Source organism: Tursiops truncatus, chromosome 10 (genome assembly GCF_011762595.2).
Source record: "Tursiops truncatus isolate mTurTru1 chromosome 10, mTurTru1.mat.Y, whole genome shotgun sequence".
In the NCBI taxonomy this organism is placed as follows: Eukaryota; Metazoa; Chordata; class Mammalia; order Artiodactyla; family Delphinidae; genus Tursiops; species Tursiops truncatus.
The window spans coordinates 54,674,269-54,692,215 of NC_047043.1; the positions used below are offsets into that span (position 1 = coordinate 54,674,269).

The window sequence follows — 17,947 nt, forward strand, 5'->3', positions numbered from 1 at the left end:
GTCGTGTGACACATAGCAAGAGGTTGGCCGTCTGCAACCCAAGGGAAGAGTTCTCACCAGTCACTGACCCTGGTGGCACCTTGATCTTGGACTTTCAGCTTTCACAACTGTGAGGAAGTAAATTTCTGTTGTTTAAGCCACCCAGTCTGTGGGATTTTGTTATGGTGGCCCCAGCAGGTTATATACCTGACAACCCACCACACTGGGATTATGAGCACCAGAGCCCCTGACTCATCACCCTGAACTGCCTCCTAGAAATATCATTTGAAAAGTTTTACATTTTGTAAAGTGGCATATGCTAGTTTAAATTGACATGAGACATGTTTTCAAAACTTGACATTATCGGGACATCCCTGGTGGTGCAGTAGTTAAGAATCCACCTGCCAATGCAGGGGACATGGGTTCGATCCCTGGTCCGGGAAGATCCCACATGCCGTGGAGCAACTAAGTCTGTGCGCCACACCTACTGAGCCTGCGCTGTAGAGCCTGCGAGCCACACCTACTGAGCCTGCGTGCTACAACTACTGAAGCCCACACGCCTAGAGCCCATGCTCTGCAACAAGAGAAGCCACCACAGTGAGAAGCCCGTGCACCGCAACGAAGAGTAGCCCCTGCTCGCGGCAACTAGAGAAAGCCTGCGCGCAGCAACGAAGACCCAAAGCAGCCAAAAATAAATAAAATAAATAAAAAAATAAAACCTTGGCATTGTCTATGCTAACATTGTTGGTTGTTACTTAAAGCAGTTTCACTAAATTTGGATCTCTGGAAAAAACATTTTTTTTGAGCATGGAAGCAGGTTGGAAATATTGCACCCAGTAATAACAGTGAGACTTTTGGCATATGAAATACCTCAGTGGGAAAGTATTTGCTTAAATCTTTGCCTGCTATTATAGTTGAAGGTTTGGTGATAGTATTTGCCCTTCCCATGAACTTCCTGGATTTCAAAACCATGTGGAAGTGTAGCTTGTCTTATACGAAAAATAAAGTCGGAGAACTTTTAAAGAATTAACATCAAGAAATGCATTAAGCTAAGTATCAGTTATTTAGAGAATGATTATCTGGTGTGTGAATGATCTTGGTCCTTTTATTTCTCCCCCTCCTTTGACAATACCATGAGGATACTTTTCTTCCACAGGTTGGCTGCTGTCCTTCTTAACCTCTACTGGGAGTGCAAGCAGGTGTCAGCCCCTCGACAGAGGCCAGGCTGTTCTGACAGGCTTTCACTTTGATGAATGCTTTGGCTTTATGGGTGGAGCATCTTTTACATCCACTGCTGGCTCTCTGTAGACCATTTAAGCAGTACAAAAGGAAAGATAGATGATAAGGAAGTAGGTAGATGGATAGATGATCCATAAATCAGCAAGAACAGCCCACAATCTGAGCTATAACCATTACAGGTTATATATAAATATATATTATATATATATATAAAACATAAATATAATATATATAAATGACATATAACATATATATAACCAGTTATATATATATATATGAACATATAACATTTCAGGTAAACATCCAGACCTCTTTTTTTGGGGGGGTTATTAATTTTATTTATTGCTTATTCATTTCCTATTTCACCAATTTCCTCTGTATTATTTCCATTCTTTTTTATTTTTAAAAAATTTTAAAAATTAATATCATTTTAAAGGTTACACTCCATTTAGTTATTACAAAATATTGGCTACATTCCCCGTATTGTACAATACATCCTTGAGCATATCTTACACCTAATAGTTTGTATCTCCCATTCTTCCACCCCTCTATTATCTCTCCCCCCTCCCCACTCAGACCTCTTTTTATGAGCATGTATACATATAGATGTAACAGATCATCATATTTTGAGCATATTAGACCTCGTAGGATGCAGCTCAAACAGTGCTTACAGGGAAATTTAGTGTATGTGTATACACATGTATTATATATAGTATATATTTTATATAATATAATATACTATATAAAATGTATATAATAGAAAAGAATTAGAAAAATAGTAAGGCTAAAAATCTAAGCAACTATCTCAAGGAGCTAGAGAAGAGTATTGCAAATTAAATCCAGAGAAAGTAGAAGGAAAGATAATTAAAAACAGAAATCAAATAAAAATTTAAAATTAAAAAGTAAATGCATTATAGAAAGAAAACCACCAAAGTTAAAAGTGGGTTCTTTGAAATAATTAAGAAAATTAATAGCTCCTACAAAGACAGATCAAGAAATAAAGACCAAAAATACAAATTACAAATAACAGGCATGAAAAACCTGACATCACTACAGATTCTACAGACATTAAAAAGGTAATGATTCTGATAGTGTGGTCAAGGAAAGACAAGGGCTTGAACTGAACCCAGTAGATGAGAATGAGTTGGTGGATTTGAAAGCTTGAGGAGGTGGAATAAACAGACTGGTTGGATTGGGTGTGCGAGAGAAATAGGTGTAACAGTTTGTGCTGAGCTCTCTCTTAGGTGACTGGGTGGCCAAGGGGCGCCACTAGTGAGGCTGGTAGCTCAGATGGAGAACCAAGCTTGGTGAAATTCGGCTAAAACCAACTTTTCCCAATTTAATTTTATTGCTTTTTTTACTTGCTACCTAAAAGCCAATTCCCGCCCCCCCCCAAAAAAAACCCCCAGAAAATAACAAGTGTTGTGAGAATGCAGAGAAATTGAAACTCTGTGCACTGTTTGTGGGGAGGTAAAATGCAGCACAGTCACTCTGGAAAAGTGTGGCAGTTCCTCAAAATATTAAACATAGAATTACTATGTGATCCAGCAATTCCACTTCTCGGCATATACCCTAAAGAATGGAAGGCACTTGTCTCGAACAGATAACTGTATACCTATGTTAATAGCAGTATTATTCACAATAGCCAAAAAGTGGAAACAAACCAAGTGTCTTTCAAAGGATCGACAGATAAAGAAAATGTGGTAAGTACAGTCTTTAAAAAGGAAAGAAATTCTGATGCGTGGTACAACATGAATGGACTTTGAGGACATTATGCTAAGTGGATTGTCAAACATGAAAAGACAAATACTGTATGATTCCACTCATGTGGGGTACTTAGAGTAGCGAAATTCACAGACAGAATGGTTGCCAAGGGCTAGAGGGAGGGGAGAAAAGAGGAGTTACTGTTTAATGGATATAGAGTTACAGTTCTGCAAGATTAAAGTTCTAGAGGTGGCTGGTGGTGGCTGCACAATAATGTGAATGTACTTAATGCCACCAAACTGTACACTTTAAGATGGTTAAGATGGTGAATTGTATGTTATGTGTATTTTATCCAGTTAAACACACACATGCACACAAGGCTGGACCCCAACCCAAGGTTCTGAATCAGCAGGTCTGGAGTGGGATCTGCTGATTGGCCTTTCTATTGGCATTCTATTGTAGTCAATAAGTTCTCAGGTGATGCTGATGCTGTCGGTGCGGAGACCACACTTAGGGATAAGTGGTTAGGAGGCCTGGTGAGTATCATGTGGAGGGGTCCTCTGCTTGCTCCCTCGTGGCTATCGTTGTTATTTACAACGGCCGGCGTTTATGGAGGGCTTGCCTGCTACAGGTTATCTCACAGTTGGGTGAAGGGGCAGCAGATGGGCAGGGCTAGAGTAGATAAACTTCACCCGGCTTCCTTTGGTTCTTGGTGTGAGTGTAAGGCTGAGAGGGAACCAGAGACGCAAATAAAGACCGAGTACAATAGAGCGCACAGCCGCGGGGAGAATTAGGGTCGCCTAGGGACCGAGCGCCCACGGCGCTATCTGGAAGGGGACGTGGGGCGCCTGGGCGGGTCTCCAGACTCCTCCGCGGCCGCGGGAGGCGGAGGGGGACTCGTGGCCCGCAGAGGGCGCTGCTGCGCCGTCCCGCCGCCTGCCGCCCAGGCCGCCCACCCCGCGGGCGCGCCTCTCTGCAGTCCAGTGCCGACCGGCCGGGGACCCGCTTGTTCCGAGCGCGCACACTTCTCGGCCGGACGGAGGACGCCGCCAGCTCCTGGCCGCCCCTGTACTCGCCTGCGGCGGCAGCTCGGCGCACCGCCCCCGGCCCGGCACCGCGTCGCGCCCGCGTCCGAGCGCAGAACTCCGGCCCCAGGAACCTCCCGGCCGTTGGCGGACCCAGCAGCCCCGCCGCCGGCACGTTCGGCGCCCTGCTCTCGGGGCACAGGGGAGGGCGGCGGCCGGCTGGTGATGGGCGGCCCGGCGGCGCGGAGGGGCGCCGGGGGGCTCCGCGCGCTGCTCCTGGCGCTGGTGGCCGCGGGGAGCCCCGCGGGCGCCTACAATCTGGACCCGCAGCGCCCCGTGCGCTTCCAGGGTCCCGCCGGGTCCTTTTTCGGCTACGCGGTGCTGGAGCACTTCCACGACAACACGCGCTGGTGAGTGCCCTCCCGGCCCGGACCCTGACCCCGGCCCGGCTCGTCCCGCTGTAGCCGCCAGGCCGTCGCTGCCGCCGCCTTTCCGGCCTCTCCACGCCGCCGTCCCGAGGGGGCGATTTAAATGTCTCGGTTGTGCGTAGCTCGGCCGCCGAGGAAAGGCGGGGAGGAGGAAGGACGCCGGTTCCCGGTCCAGCGTACTGCCCGGTGGGCGCCCGAGTCGGAGGGGGCCGGGCGCCTCCCCGCTGGGGTTGCCCGTCGCTCGGCCTCCCAGCCAGACTCGGCTTAACTCTCTAGGTCGCAAAGTAACTTGGTTCTTCTGCCCCCGTGGGCCCCAGGCAGCCCGGCCAGAATCCCGAAGGCCCCGGGCTGCGGAGACAGACTCCTCAGTTCGGGGAACACTTGGTGACACCCCACCCGCCTCGCCCCGGCTTTAAGCCTCTCCCGCCGGCTCTGCGCAGGAAGCAGAGTAACCCCGAGATGCGAGGGGAGTGGGCTGGGTGTGCGTGGGTTCGGGGGGCGGGGATGCCGACTGTGTGGTCCCCCTTCTCGCTCACCAGGCCCTCTGCGGAAGCGAGCCGAGAGGGTCCGGAGGCAGGGAAGGGGGATGGTCCTGGACCCCAGTGACAAGTCCGGTAGGACCGGTGGGTGATTTCTGGGGCAGCTACCCTGGAGACCGGTAGAGGTCAAGGAGTCCAGTTGCCCCCTGAATGTCCCCTTAAGAGTCCCAAGAGGTGGGAGCTCTCCCCATGAGGCACCACCTGTGAAGGGGCACGGAGTGCTCAACCCCAGGGGAGAAGCACCAGGGGAGGTTGGTCTCCCCTTGGCCTTTTCCTATGGACAAGAGGGAATGAAACAGCCACAGGAGGGGTCAACCCCTCCTCAAAGAGTTAGGGTGTGGGTAGTTCCCCAGTGGGGCCCCAGATGACAGCTGGTCTGGGGCTGGTTTTATTGTGTGGTCACCAGTGTGGACATCCTTGGGGGCTGCAGGCTGGGAGGGCGAGGTCAGCCTTGTGTGTGCGCTCAGCATGCAGTTCTGCTCGGAACTTGACAGAGGCTGATAGAAAAGGGAGGGTTTGTAGATTCGAGTCCTCTGGCGTTCCTGGAAAAGTGGGGACTCCGTGACCAGCCAGCCCTTTAACAATCATGCTGTTTAGGAGAGCTGCCTCTAAGAAAACAAGTTTTTAAGGTTTTTGTGTAGCTCCTGTCCAGTTCCCTATCTCTCTCCCTACCATTTACCCCAGTTGCTGAGTTTAAGACCAGCTGTCTTTTCTTGCACTTGCCAAATCCCCCTTTTAAAGCAAAGCAGGCTGACACCTTTTCTGTGTCCTCTGTACTCAGCGTCCACTGTGGACTTTGGTAGAGAAGGTAGCCTGGGCAGGAGCAATTGGAGAACACATCCCAGGATCCTAGCCCGGGCTCCCAAACTGTGTGACCTTGGCACAAAGCATGTTGGGAGGGCTGTTAAAGATAGAAGGGCTGGGGCTTCCCTGGTGGTGCAGTGGTTAAGAATCCGCCTGCCAATGCAGGGGACACGGGTTCGAGCCCCGGTCCGGGAAGATCCCACATGCCGTGGAGCAACTAAGCCCGTGCACCACAACTACTGAACCTGCGCTCTAGAGCTTGCGTGCCACAATTACTGAGCCCACGTGCCACAACTACTGAAGCCTGTGCGCCTAGAGTCCGTGCTCCACAACAAGAGAAGCCACTGCAATGAGAAGCCTGCACACTGCAGCGAAGAGTATCCCCAACCAGAGAAAGACCCAACGCAGCCAAAAATAAAAATAAAAAAATTAATTAATTAAAAAAAAATAGAAGGGCAACTCTGGGCAGGGTGCTGCTGAGGAGGGGCAGGCAGGGGAGCTGGAGCACCACATGGGGTCTGCAGCTCCGCAGCCTCATGGGTCTCTGAGCTCTTTGGGCCACGGGTAAAAGCTGCCCCATTTCGGAAGTGGGGGGAGTCAAGAGCAGATCTGACTTGGAAAAAGAGTCCAGCCTGCTTTGTTTTAAAAAGGTGATGAGGAAAGGCTGTGTGGTATGAATATTTCAAGTATATTTCAATATTTCAAGTATTTCAGGGGTCCATCCACAGCCAGGCTTCCGGTCTCAAAATCGCTCTCTCTTGCTTCTGATACTGAGTGGGCTGCTCTTTTTATTGGAGCGCTTGTCCCTATAGTTTTTCAAGTACCAACTAATCTCTACTGCAATCTATTTAAAGCAACTTTTCTTATTCCCTGCCCCCCACTGCCTTAACTCTGTCTTAGTTTTTGCTTATCTCCTTGTCTTCTGTCCTCTTGTTATTTCTTCCTAGCGTCTTCCTCCCTATTCTTTTCTCTCTCCTCTCCCGTCCCCCCAGTATTCTTGGTCTTAGGCCTTGACGGTTATTCTCTGCTGATTATGCTGCCCAGTCTTGGTATGCCAGTGGTCTTTGAAGCAAGAGACTTTCAGAATCTCCTATTTTCAACTTCTTTCTTTTCTCTATATCTTTAGAGGCTAGGCTTACTATGAGGCTAATGAAACTTCCACCAAAGGCCTCTCACTTGCACAGGCCGCTCCCTACCAAGGCCCTGTGCCTAATTCTGTATTTGTAATTTTGTATTAATTTTCTTAAAGGTAGTCGCCCTATATTTGTAGGATTCAGGCCCTGTGGAATCTGGGTCTACCCTAGGTCTCTACCTTAACTCTGGGGTTGGTTGCTTGACTTAGTGACTGATTGTTGGTCTCTTCCTACCAGGCAGTCCTTGGGCCCTGGATCTTTTAGCTTTGCTTGAGGGACATGCAGGTTGTTTCCAATTATTCACAATTATAAACATCAGCCGGGTAAACATCCTTCTAACAAAACCCTTGCGGACATCCTTAATTATTTCCTTTGAATAAGTTCCTGGGCTTAGAATTGCTGGGTCAGAGAGGGAGGGAGGTTTTAAAGCTTTTTCTCTGCGTTTCCAGAGTGCCAGTGAAGCTGAAGTGTGCACTTTAGGGAACTGTATTTAACTTTGGAGTAATTTACCAAAGGGCTGCTCCAGTCCAATGGAAGAGCATAGCCACCTACATGAGGGGGACTTAAAATAACGATCACAGAGAGTCAAACTGGGTGTGGGAGGTAAGTGACAGACACCAAGAGGACAATGTGTTAAAACTCTGAAAGGAAAAGGAGGCAGCGTTCACTAAGCCTTGTATCTGCTGTCTTTCTTTCTGAGCAGAAGTTACTCTTAAGCTTCTTCATTCAGTCTTCGTGGTTCAGTAGTTTTGCTTCGTGCTAATTAAACACCTCTGTACAGGTGGAAGGATTTGTTGTGTGTAGGGTAAGGGAGGGAGGAGAGTGTGCAGGGGGAGGGGCAGGGAGAGAGCCCAGGCACGACAGTCTGCAGGGGCCGGAACTGAAGGGTCCCCAGGTTGAGGGGACCCCAGGTGCACATCACAAAGCTCCTGCATATGCTCCGTCAGTAGGACTAGTGCTTCTTCTCTAATCCCCTAACTGAGCATTCCTAGCAGTTCTCTTTTAAGTAATAATTCTCACTGATCAGAGGTCCTATCTCTCTGTGTAAGGGATGGGGTGGCCTCGCTTTCCGAGCCCTGGGGACTGCGTCCTGCATACGCAGTCATGTTGCGTTGGGAACAGAGTCCTGGACCCAGCCTCTCTCCAAGGGTTTGGCTTGAGTGGCCTCTGCTGTGTGTCATGCTCTGGGCAGTGAGCGTTGTCCCCATGGCCAGGTGGACCAGAATATGGCAGGCAGTGTGATATATGTCATTTGTATCAGTTTGGATGCAAACATGCAAGTGACTCGGTTTCTTTTTTCCCAGTGACACCCCGAGGGCATCTCCCTGCCCTGAGCTAGCGTCCTTCCCTAGACTTCCCACCACCTGGGTCTTCTTGCTCCCTTTGAACAATAGCAGGAGGTGCCAGGGAACACGGACAAAGCAGATTTCTGTCCCCTTCCTTTAGACATGGACTGGTCCCTCAGCTGCAGGGCAGACAACTGTAACACCCTGTGAGATAAATAAATGCAGCCCTGCTGGCTGGCGTAGAGCCCCAGAGTGGGTTTCTTTCACACCCTCCCTTCCCTCCTTCCTCTTGGCCCCAGACGCCCCGGAGTCCTAGGCAGTTGGGTGCATTGGCTTCCTTTCTGGAGACGTGCTTCCTGCCTCATCTCCGGGGATGCATCAAGACGGCTGTGCTCGGGCCCAGAGCAAGTGCTCGGAAATGGAAGAGGCGCCGGCGTTTTGCTTTGTTAAGGTTGTTAGAGCATTGCTCAGTGAGGAACAGGAGGTGATTCAGAGCCGAGGGGACCATAGCATCCTCAATTTGCATGATGGTTGAGAATTAAAAGAACAAGCTAGATGGTCTGGCACTGCCAGTGCAGTTGCCGTGAGCCAGATATATTGCTGTCTAAATTAAAATTAATTACAACCAAATAAAATGAAGAATTCAGTCGTACAGTCATACTAGCCACATTTCAAGTGCTCAGTGGCCACGCGTGCCTCGTGGCTACTGTACTGGATAGCACACAGAACATTTTCACCGTCGCAGAAAGTGCTGGTACTGGTTTGGAGCAATGACTTGTGTCTTAAAGGGCTAGCTACACAGGGACTTCCCTGGTCGTCCAGTGGTTAGGCCTCGGCGCTTTCACTGCCATGGGCCTGAGTTCGATCCCTGGTCAGGGGACCAAGACGCCACAAGCCATGTGGTGCTGGCACCCCCCACCCCTACGGCAAAAAAAAATAAAAGGCTAGACAAAGATCAAAAGGCAGTGTAAGAAAAGTCGACCCTTGTATTTGAGTATGAAAACTGAAATGAGGGAGCTTAACTAAAAATTAAGACTAGGCAGCCTCTTTTCATCCATCAGACATTGGAGTGCCTACTCTGTGCTAAGGGCTGGGTATTCAAGAATGAAAAATGCACCCATAGCCTGATGGGTGAGAAGGTTGTGGGCTTCTCGTCTTGTGTGTCAGGCAGAGATGAGATGTGGGCTCCCATAGGGGAGAGGCTGGTCCTGGGGCAGCCCTAGGGACTTGTGATGGGCAGAGGAGAGTCCTGTGAAAGTAAAACCTTCAGAAGGGGGACCCTGGGATCATGGGCCCCGCTCCTCACCCCCAGCCCCACCCGGCTTTGCGAGGAGACACCCAGAAATGATGGTGGTAGCCGGGCCTTCTCCTAACCTCTGTGGTGACCTCTCTGTCGCGTTCTGTCCCATGTCAGGCTCTCAGGTGGGGCTGTAGCTTCACTTCCCCATATGGATTTTCTGGAAGTAGCTTTTTCAAACCTCGTCCTTGGTTCTTACTGGCCCTGCAGAGCCTGCTTTCTCAGAGCACTCAAGAAGGGATGACACATGTATGAGGCCCGAGTTCTAAGGGGACCCGGAAAGCATCCCTTGGGGTTTCCAGGACGTTTCCCTGAAGATCTCAGGAGGCTGGCGAGGGTGCTGTTTCCTGAGCTAGTGCTGAACGCTGGCCAGGGGAGAGGCAGCTGTGTCCCTCAGGAGAGAACCTTCCAGGGCAAGAAGACAGACTTCTCAGCCAGTTTCTAGCAGCCCATAGTGTGAAAGTGTGAAGGGCCGGGCCCTGGCCAGCTCTGAGTCCCCGGTGACCTGCTGCTGGTCAGGAAATGGTCTCCTTCTGATAACTCCCATTGTGATTTGTCTGGGGAAAATGCCACATTCACATTTGTTAAAAGCAGCCGTGGTGTTCTCAGAAATCATTTGTTTTCAAGGAAGTAGCATATAACTTTAAGAAATCAAAATGGGGACTTCCCTGGTAGTCCAGTAATTAAGACTCTGTGCTCCCCATGCAGGGAGACTTGGGTTCGATCCCTGGTCAGGGAACTAGATCCCGCATGCCGCAACTAAAGAGTCTGGAACTAAGATCCTGTACGTTGCAGCCAAGACCTGGTGCAGCCCAATAAGTAAATAAATGTTCAAAACAAAATGAACAGTCCCATCAGATAGGATTTGCTGGGCATCTCCAAGAGGTCCAGTGCTTTCACAAGCGTAATAGTCCCCAGTGGGATCTTTGGGACAACATAGTGAGTGGTTTTCAGTTTGCCAGGTAGAGAACAAAGGCTTACAGAGTTACACACCTTGTCCAAGGTCCATCCCAGCCTTGGTGATGCATGCACACTGGGGGCCTGTGCAAGAGAATTATGGGGGTGGGCGGTAAGGCCGGTGAAAGCACTGGGGGTCGGGGAGGAGACAGGATTGGGCAGGGAGAGCCTTGGACTGTGGTTGGGATCTGATTCAAGTCTCGCCATCTCAACACGGGCACGCCCACCCCAAGATTGCCTGGGGTTGCCTGGGAGACGCATGGCCTCAGCTTGATTGCCTGGAGGGGGCTGCAGCTGGAGGCTGTCAGCTGACTGTCCTCTTGCAGCCAAAAGGCTTCAGGTGGTGCACACCTACCTCCACGGCGGCCACGGAGCCCATCGTGTGTGAAAGGCTGTGTTCGGGGATGTGAGGTGTGTTCTTCGGCCTGCGGTGTGGCTGGGATCATCTGTGCCTCTGCTTATCCCGCTGTATCAGTATTGGGGGCGCTGGGATTCTGGGCTGTTAGAATTGGCTCCGAGGCAGACTCCCAGGGTGCCTCTTCCTGACCTTTGGGAAGTCTCAGGTGAGGGACGGAGGAGGAAGAGAGCTCCCACCTTACCCTGAGCCATTGAGTCGCTGACGAGCACTTGGCTGGAGGGAGCTGCCAGACCTCAACCCTGGTACCTTGTGAACTGCAAAGCCTCAAGCCACGTGGATTTGGCGACCAACCAAAGCAAAGTGTTTGAGCATCACTTAGGAAGTGAAAGTGAATCCAAGATTCGGAAAAATCCAGTCTTTGAAACCACAGGCTCACTTGGTCCCCAGTGTCTGCTTTTTTGGGAGAACAAAAAGGACTTGTGAGTTTAAATTTGCAGCAGCAGCGGCCGCAGCAGGAATACACTTACAGGGCGCTAAGCCCGTATTAACTCACTTAATGTTCTCTGCAATTGCTTCAGCTGGCTATCATTGTTGCCCCATTCATGAAGGGGAAAACTGAGGCACAGAGACGGTATTTGCCCAAGTCACATGGTGACACAGTGGTCGAGCTGGGGCCTGCGCCTTTGCCTCTCAAGAAGTCAAGAGTCTGAGTTTGGAGCTTCAAGGCACCCAAGCATCTGTGTCATGAGATTCTGTCTTACGTTCTTGGAAAAGTTATGGAATCACGGTCGTGGTTGCTTCCCTGTGACACCCTTTGCATATGCTTATTCAGGACCCACTGGATACCTGTGCAGAGATCCTGGGGTTCTGCTTTCCAGAGATGCTTGATCACTCAGTAAACAGGGACCAGTGATTCCACCAGGGACGTTTGTAGGTCCTGCTGTCATGCTAAGTCTCTATAAGACAGAAGTGTCCTAGGAAAGATGGAGTGTTCTATTCCGTGTGTGCATCCTAACCTCCCTGGGCTGCTTTTGTTACCATCCCTCCACCTGCTCCATTGAGTCCTCCGGGCTCCCACGGCTTATTTAAGAAGCTCTGTTTGGAGAGTAGATGGGAAAGGAAGCCATGGAGGCCCGTGTTTAGGATTTACCCCTGGGTTTGTTAAAGAAACCCACACAGAGTCAGAATTTCTGTACAGTCGGCCAACAATATGAGAGCAAATCTGAGCATACAAAAGTATGGAACGAATTTCCTCCATCTCAGCTCATCCCTTGGTGTGTTGAAGCCCAGGTGATCTCTCCCACCCATTCTGGACTGTTTAGTGTTAAAATGCTGCAACGTGCACAGATGCCAGAGCAAAGTCGGCCGTGTGTGTGGGACACCGCAGCACTGCACAGGGTCCTGGCACCTCTTCTCCATCAGGCTGGGTCCTGGAGTGGATGTTCCAGACGCAGAGGAGTGCCTTCATTGTGGCCCCTGGTTCCCCAGCAACAACCAAATCCGTGGTCTGTGCCATAACGGGGGGGGGTGCCTGACTTCGCCCCCATTTAGGAGCGTTGTGTTCTTGGCAAGTTACTTCAGCTGTTTGAGCCTCATTCCCTCCTCTATAAAAGAGGAATAATGAGAATTTGTCCCTCATCACGTTGTGGGGAGATTAAATGAGATGATGTCTGCAAAGTCTGGAATGTAACATGCAGAACAGAGTAAACCCTGGATAAATATGAATAGCTATTTCTATTGCTACTTTGATCTGACATTTGAAGCTAATGGTCTTCATCCTGCCTTTAGATGCTAAAAGTTTGCTTTCAGTACATTTGTTGATCCATTTATTTATCAAAATTTGAGTGTCAGCGCTCAATACAGAAATGAATGACAGAGTCTTGCATAAGACACTGTTATGTGTGGTCTCTAAAATTTTGGTCATGCTCTACACAAATCTGCATTTTTGTGTATTCATTTGTATGTCTACTTCCAAAAGGATCTGAGATGGCTGCTTTAATTGGAGACCTGTGGGATTGTAAACCCTAGAGTTTTTAAAATCTTTTTTAAAATTGAAGGATAATTGACTTACAATATTATATAAGTTTCAGGTGTACAACATAATAGTTCAAAATTTTTATAGATTATATTCCTTTTAAATTTATTATAAAATACTGACTATATTCCCTGTGCTGTACAATACATGCTTGTAGCTTATTTATTTTATACGTAATAGTTTGTATCTCTTAATTCCCTTCCTCTGTCCTGCCCTGTCCCCTCTTCCCTCTCCCCCACTGTTAACCACTAGTTTGTTCTCTGTATCTGTGAGTCTGCTTCTTTTTTGTTATATTCACTAGTTTGTTGCATTTTTAGATTCCACATATCAGTGATAACATACTGTATTTATCCTTCTCTGTCTGACTTATTTCACTAAGAATAACACCATTCAGGTCCATCCATTGAAATTTTGCCATTTGTGTTCTTTTTTTTTATAAGATTTAATTTTATTTATTTTTGAGTATGTTGGGTCTTTGTTGCTGTGCACGGACTTTCTCTAGTTGTGGCGAGCAGAGGCTATTCTTCGTTGCAGTGCACGGGCTTCTCGTTGCAGTGGCTTCTCTTGTTGCAGAGCACTGTCTCTAGCTCTAGAGCGCAGGCTCAGTAGTTGTGGCACATGGGCTTGGTTGCTCTGCGGCATGTGGGAACCTTCCCGGACCGGGGATTGAACCCGTGTCCCCTGCATTGGCAGGCGGGTTCTTATCCACTGCGCCACCAGGGAAGTCCCTGTGTTCTTTTTTATGGCCGAGTAATGTTACATTGTATATATACCACATCTTCTTTATCCATTCATCTGTTGATGGACACTTAGTTTGCTTCCATATCTTGGCAATTGTAAACAATACCGCTTTGAACATTGGGATGCATGTATCTTTTTGAATTAGTCTTTTCTTTTTTTCTAGGAATGGAATTGCTGGGTCATATGGTAGTTCTATTTTTAGTTCTTTAAGGAACCTCCCTACTGTTCCCCATAGTGGCTGCACCAGTTTATCTAATATATTCCCACCAACAGTGTAGGAGGGTTCCCTTTTCTCTACAGCCTCGCCAACATTTGTTATCTGTGGTCTTTTTGATGATGGCCATTCTGACAGGTGTGAGGTAAATCCTAGCATTTTGCATGCCTCTTCCTTTTCTCAGCGAGCAGGCGGGAGGTCACTTCTTTTCTGGGGAGCTCTGGCCCTCATCCCAGGCTCCAGGTAAGTCTGGGAGGTAGGTCCACACTTGCAAGGTGCTGGTGAGAATTTTACCCCCCCAAAAAAAGTAAATGTGAAAGTATTGACCTATTTTTCTTGGAGAAGAAAACTTTCACAAGCCTCCCCCAGGGAAGTAGCTGTGGTTCAGCCCTTTTCTGCCACCTGTTCCTAGGGGAATTGACTGGTGGTTTGCTCTCAGGAGGTGAGGGATGGGTTCAGAGTAGGATGGGAGGCTGGACTGGAGCCTTGGTAACCTGCTTCCCCACACACAGGTCAACCAAGGAAGTGGCTCTGTTGGAAATATGGAGTGCATTTAAACTGCCACAATCGGAGGGAAGGACTTCCCTGGTGGTCCAGTGGTAAAGAATCTGCCTTCCAATACAGGGGACACAGGTTCAATCCCTGGTCAGGGAGCTAAGATCCCACATGCCGTGGGGCAACTAAGCCCGTGAGCCACAACTACTGAGCTCACACACCTCAACTAGAGCCCGCGTGCCGCAAACGACAGAGCCCACGCACTCTGGAACCTGCGTGCCACAACTACAGAGCCCATGTGCCCTGGAGCCTGCGCGCCACAACTAGAGAGGGAAAACCCACACGCCTCAACTAGAGAGAAGCCCGTGCGCCGCAACTAAGACCTGATGCAGCCATAAATCAATAAATAAAAGTGGGAGTTCGGGGGGGACTGGAAAGAACATGCCCTCGGACATGGACACCCTGGGTTCAAATCCCAGCCACTTATCAGCAATGTGACCCACCGTTTCTGAGTAAAGTGCACACTAGAAGCTGCCTGACAGGATTGCCTTGAGCAGGAAATCAGACAACCCATGATCATAACTGGGGCTGGCAGATGAACGGATAGGCCCACATTTCCAAATAGGTTCGTGAACTGCTCATTAAGAGAGGCGGCACCTCATTATAGTTTTGATTGGCATTTCTCTAATAATTAGTGATGTTGAGCATCTCTTCATGTGTTTATTGGCCATCTGTATGTCTTCTTTGGAGATACCTCTATTTAGGTCTTTTCCCATTTTTTGATTGGGTTGTTTGTTGTTGAGTTGTATGAGCTGTTTATATAGTTTGGAAATTAAGCCCTTGGCTGCATCATTTGCAAATATTTTCTCCCTGTCTATAGGTTGTCTTATCGTTCTGTTTATGGTTTCCTTTGCTGTGCAAAAGCTTGTAAGTTTTATTAGGTCCCATTTGTTTATTTTTTGCTTTTATTTCTATTGCCTTGGGAGAGTGACCTAAGAAAACAGTGGTATGTTTTATATCAGAGAATGTTTTGCCTATGTTCTCTTCTAAACAGCAAGGTCCTGTTATGTAGCACAGGGAACTATATTCAATATCTTGTGACAAACCATAATGGAAAAGAAAACGAAAAAGAATATATATGTATAACTGAGTCACTTTGCCGTACAACATTTTCAATCAACTATACTTCAATAAAATACAAAGAGAGACAGAGAGAGGCTAACCTCTGGGTAGCACCACGCCAACCATGTGAACGTTCTAGGAAAGCAAGATGATCGAAATTCAGCCTGATGGGGAGGAGAAGGACCATCTTTCAGTTCCAAACCCCTGTCTGTCCTTTGGGGACAGAGCTTCCAATCTAAGTTCTAAGCTCAGGGCCACCTGCAGAGCATCGCATGCCTTTTTCAGACAGGGTCACATGTGTGAGTGGCTGGCACCAGAGAGGGTTCTCGATACCTGTTGGCTCCCTTTTCCTCCTTTCTGGCTGACGTGGGATGGCAGAGTAGGGGCGTGGGCCCTGCACCCCACTGCTGGGGTGCGTGCTGCACTTGGTGTCTTACCGTGCTTTGTGGGCTCAGGCAAGTCCCATGACCTTGTGTGGCCACCTGCTTCTCCATCTGTAAAGTGGGGATAATATCAGTGCCTCCCATAGGCTTGCTGTGAAGATGAAATGCAGTTGTGCCCAGAGGGAGCCTAGCCCAGCACCTGCACACTCCAAGGGCCCATTACAGGCTGCTTGTCCTTGTAATTAGGAACCCAAGCTCTGAGTTAAGGAGGAGGCTAAAATGTCTGGGAAGTTTGTATGCATCTTTAACTGGGGATGAGAGAGGAGAGCCTTGCTTCTCGGGGCCATCAGTTCATACGGGCCCCAGATGAACGTGATTCTTTGTAATCAGCGTAGGTGGTTCTGTAACACTTCTTAGATTATAAATCACCTGGGGAGCTTGTTAAAATGCACGTTCTGATTTAGCAGGCTGGGGATGGAGCCTAAGATTCTGCATTCCCATCAGGCTCCCAGGTGTTTTCCATGCTGCTGGCCTGAGGACCACACTTGAAGTAGCAAGCAAAGGTCCGAAACAGCCTGATGATTTATCCCTGGGAGCCTGTTGGTGGGGACACTCCTTTAGATGGTAACTGTACAGAGGAAAGAAACAACTTATTGTCTTGTCAAGAGTGCCGGGAAAGATTTTGGGTGGGGGGGACATTTGAAGTGGCTGGGATGTCTCTCTGTAACTGAGAACGAGAAAGAAAGCAGATGGCATCTTTCAGTGGCATGCCCTGAACTCTGGGCCATTGCCCTCTATCGGGACCAGCCTGGCGAATAACCAGCTGAACTAACTTCAGAAGAGGCAAGCTCATCGGCTGGCCTGTAGAGCAGTCTTGCTGGCCGGCGGCCTAGGTAAAGAGCAGCACCAGGCTGCGGAGGAAGCCACAATGTTCTGTGAACACAGAGATACGGGCTCATCCTCCAGCGAGCCACCACTGTGAATGTCATGCACACAAGTGCACACACGCCCCCTTATCTCTTGCTTCATTTCTTGTTAGATTTGGGGGAAAAAAACCTCCTCTGAGCAGCTGATTAAGAGTTTGAACCAGATGGTTGTTATCAGTGCTTGATCAGCCCTTGTTAGGATCATTGAGTACCTTGGGCTTGGAAGGAAAACATAATTCAGCAGGTCCCTTCTCCAACTTTCGATTCTGAAATAAGTTTCTGCTTCTCTGTCTCAGCTCTCGGCTGGGAAAAGCAGTGCTGGGATTTAAGCTCTCCAGGGTCCTTCCTGCTTGGATACCTGAGTATCTGTGTTGAGAAGTCTGGAGCAGTGGCAGTCTGTGGAAGGTCTGGGGTTCCAATGCCACTGTGGGGGACATAACAGAGAAACAGGCCATTGTTTCTTGCAGCCATTTCCCTTCCTTTGTACATGATGAATTCTCCACCTTGTTTAGTTTTTGTGATTTTTTTTTAATAGCATGGATTGCAATTGGCGTTTATTCGCTGTGCTGATATAAATTCGGAGTTGGTGGGAATTTCTGGACCCAGGTCTGTCCCATGGGGGTTTTCTAGTGGAGGAGGTATTTTATGTTCCACAGCTCCTATGGCCTGCCATGTGGAGAGGTGGTGGGTGTTACAGTGTAGAGATGGCAAGCTGCTGATGCCTCTCACCTGTGTAAACACAGCCAGCATTAGAGAGCCACCCTTGGCCGAGCCCCGGTGGCTCTGGAGCTCAGCCCCAGAAGCCGGGGTGGAGGGGGGAAACTGACCCCTTCATGTGGCTTTCTTCTCACTGGAGTTTCATTTGGTGTGTCGTCCTGTATTTGAGTGAGAGCAGTCGCAGGCCGGCTAAGCTGCCCTCATGTGGTTGATGGAAGCAGTGTGGTCTGTGGGGAAAGTGCTTGCTAGGATTTCCAAAGGTGATGGGTTCCAGCCCCCCTTCTGCTTGGGGGTCCTGCAGCTGTGGCCCATCGTGGTGAGGCAGAGGCTGGGAGCTGCCCGGGGAGCACTGGCGGGTTGCAGATCCTGGGCTGTTACTGAGGGGCAGCAGGCAGCTTGGGGGTGCCCTCACTGCTGGGGGCCTGGCTCCTCTCACCCCTCAGTGTGGTATGATTTGATTCCACATAGGATCAGATCCAGACTCTCTGAGACTGACCTGGAAAGAAAGGTTCCACTAAGGAGACCCTTCCTAGCCTGGGGGTTGAAGGATTGGGCTCAGGGGACC

The 17,947-nt window shown here is 49.2% G+C and overlaps 1 protein-coding gene across 3 annotated transcripts in view; it reads left to right on the forward strand.

Annotated features, from left to right (window-relative positions):
• Positions 1 to 3,624: 3,624 nt before the first annotated feature.
• Positions 3,625 to 17,947, forward strand: part of ITGA9 (integrin subunit alpha 9) — a 352,532-nt gene continuing 338,209 nt past the window's right edge. The window contains exon 1 of one of the 3 annotated variants that reach the window (XR_004528480.2): positions 3,625 to 4,357. Coding sequence is in view for 2 of the 3 variants with exons in the window: in XM_033864555.2 (XP_033720446.1) it covers positions 4,173 to 4,357 (185 nt within the window). In the remaining variant the exon portion in view is untranslated. The remainder of the gene's footprint in view (positions 4,358 to 17,947) is intronic. The other 2 variants (XM_033864555.2, XM_033864554.2) reach the window with 2 other exon arrangements.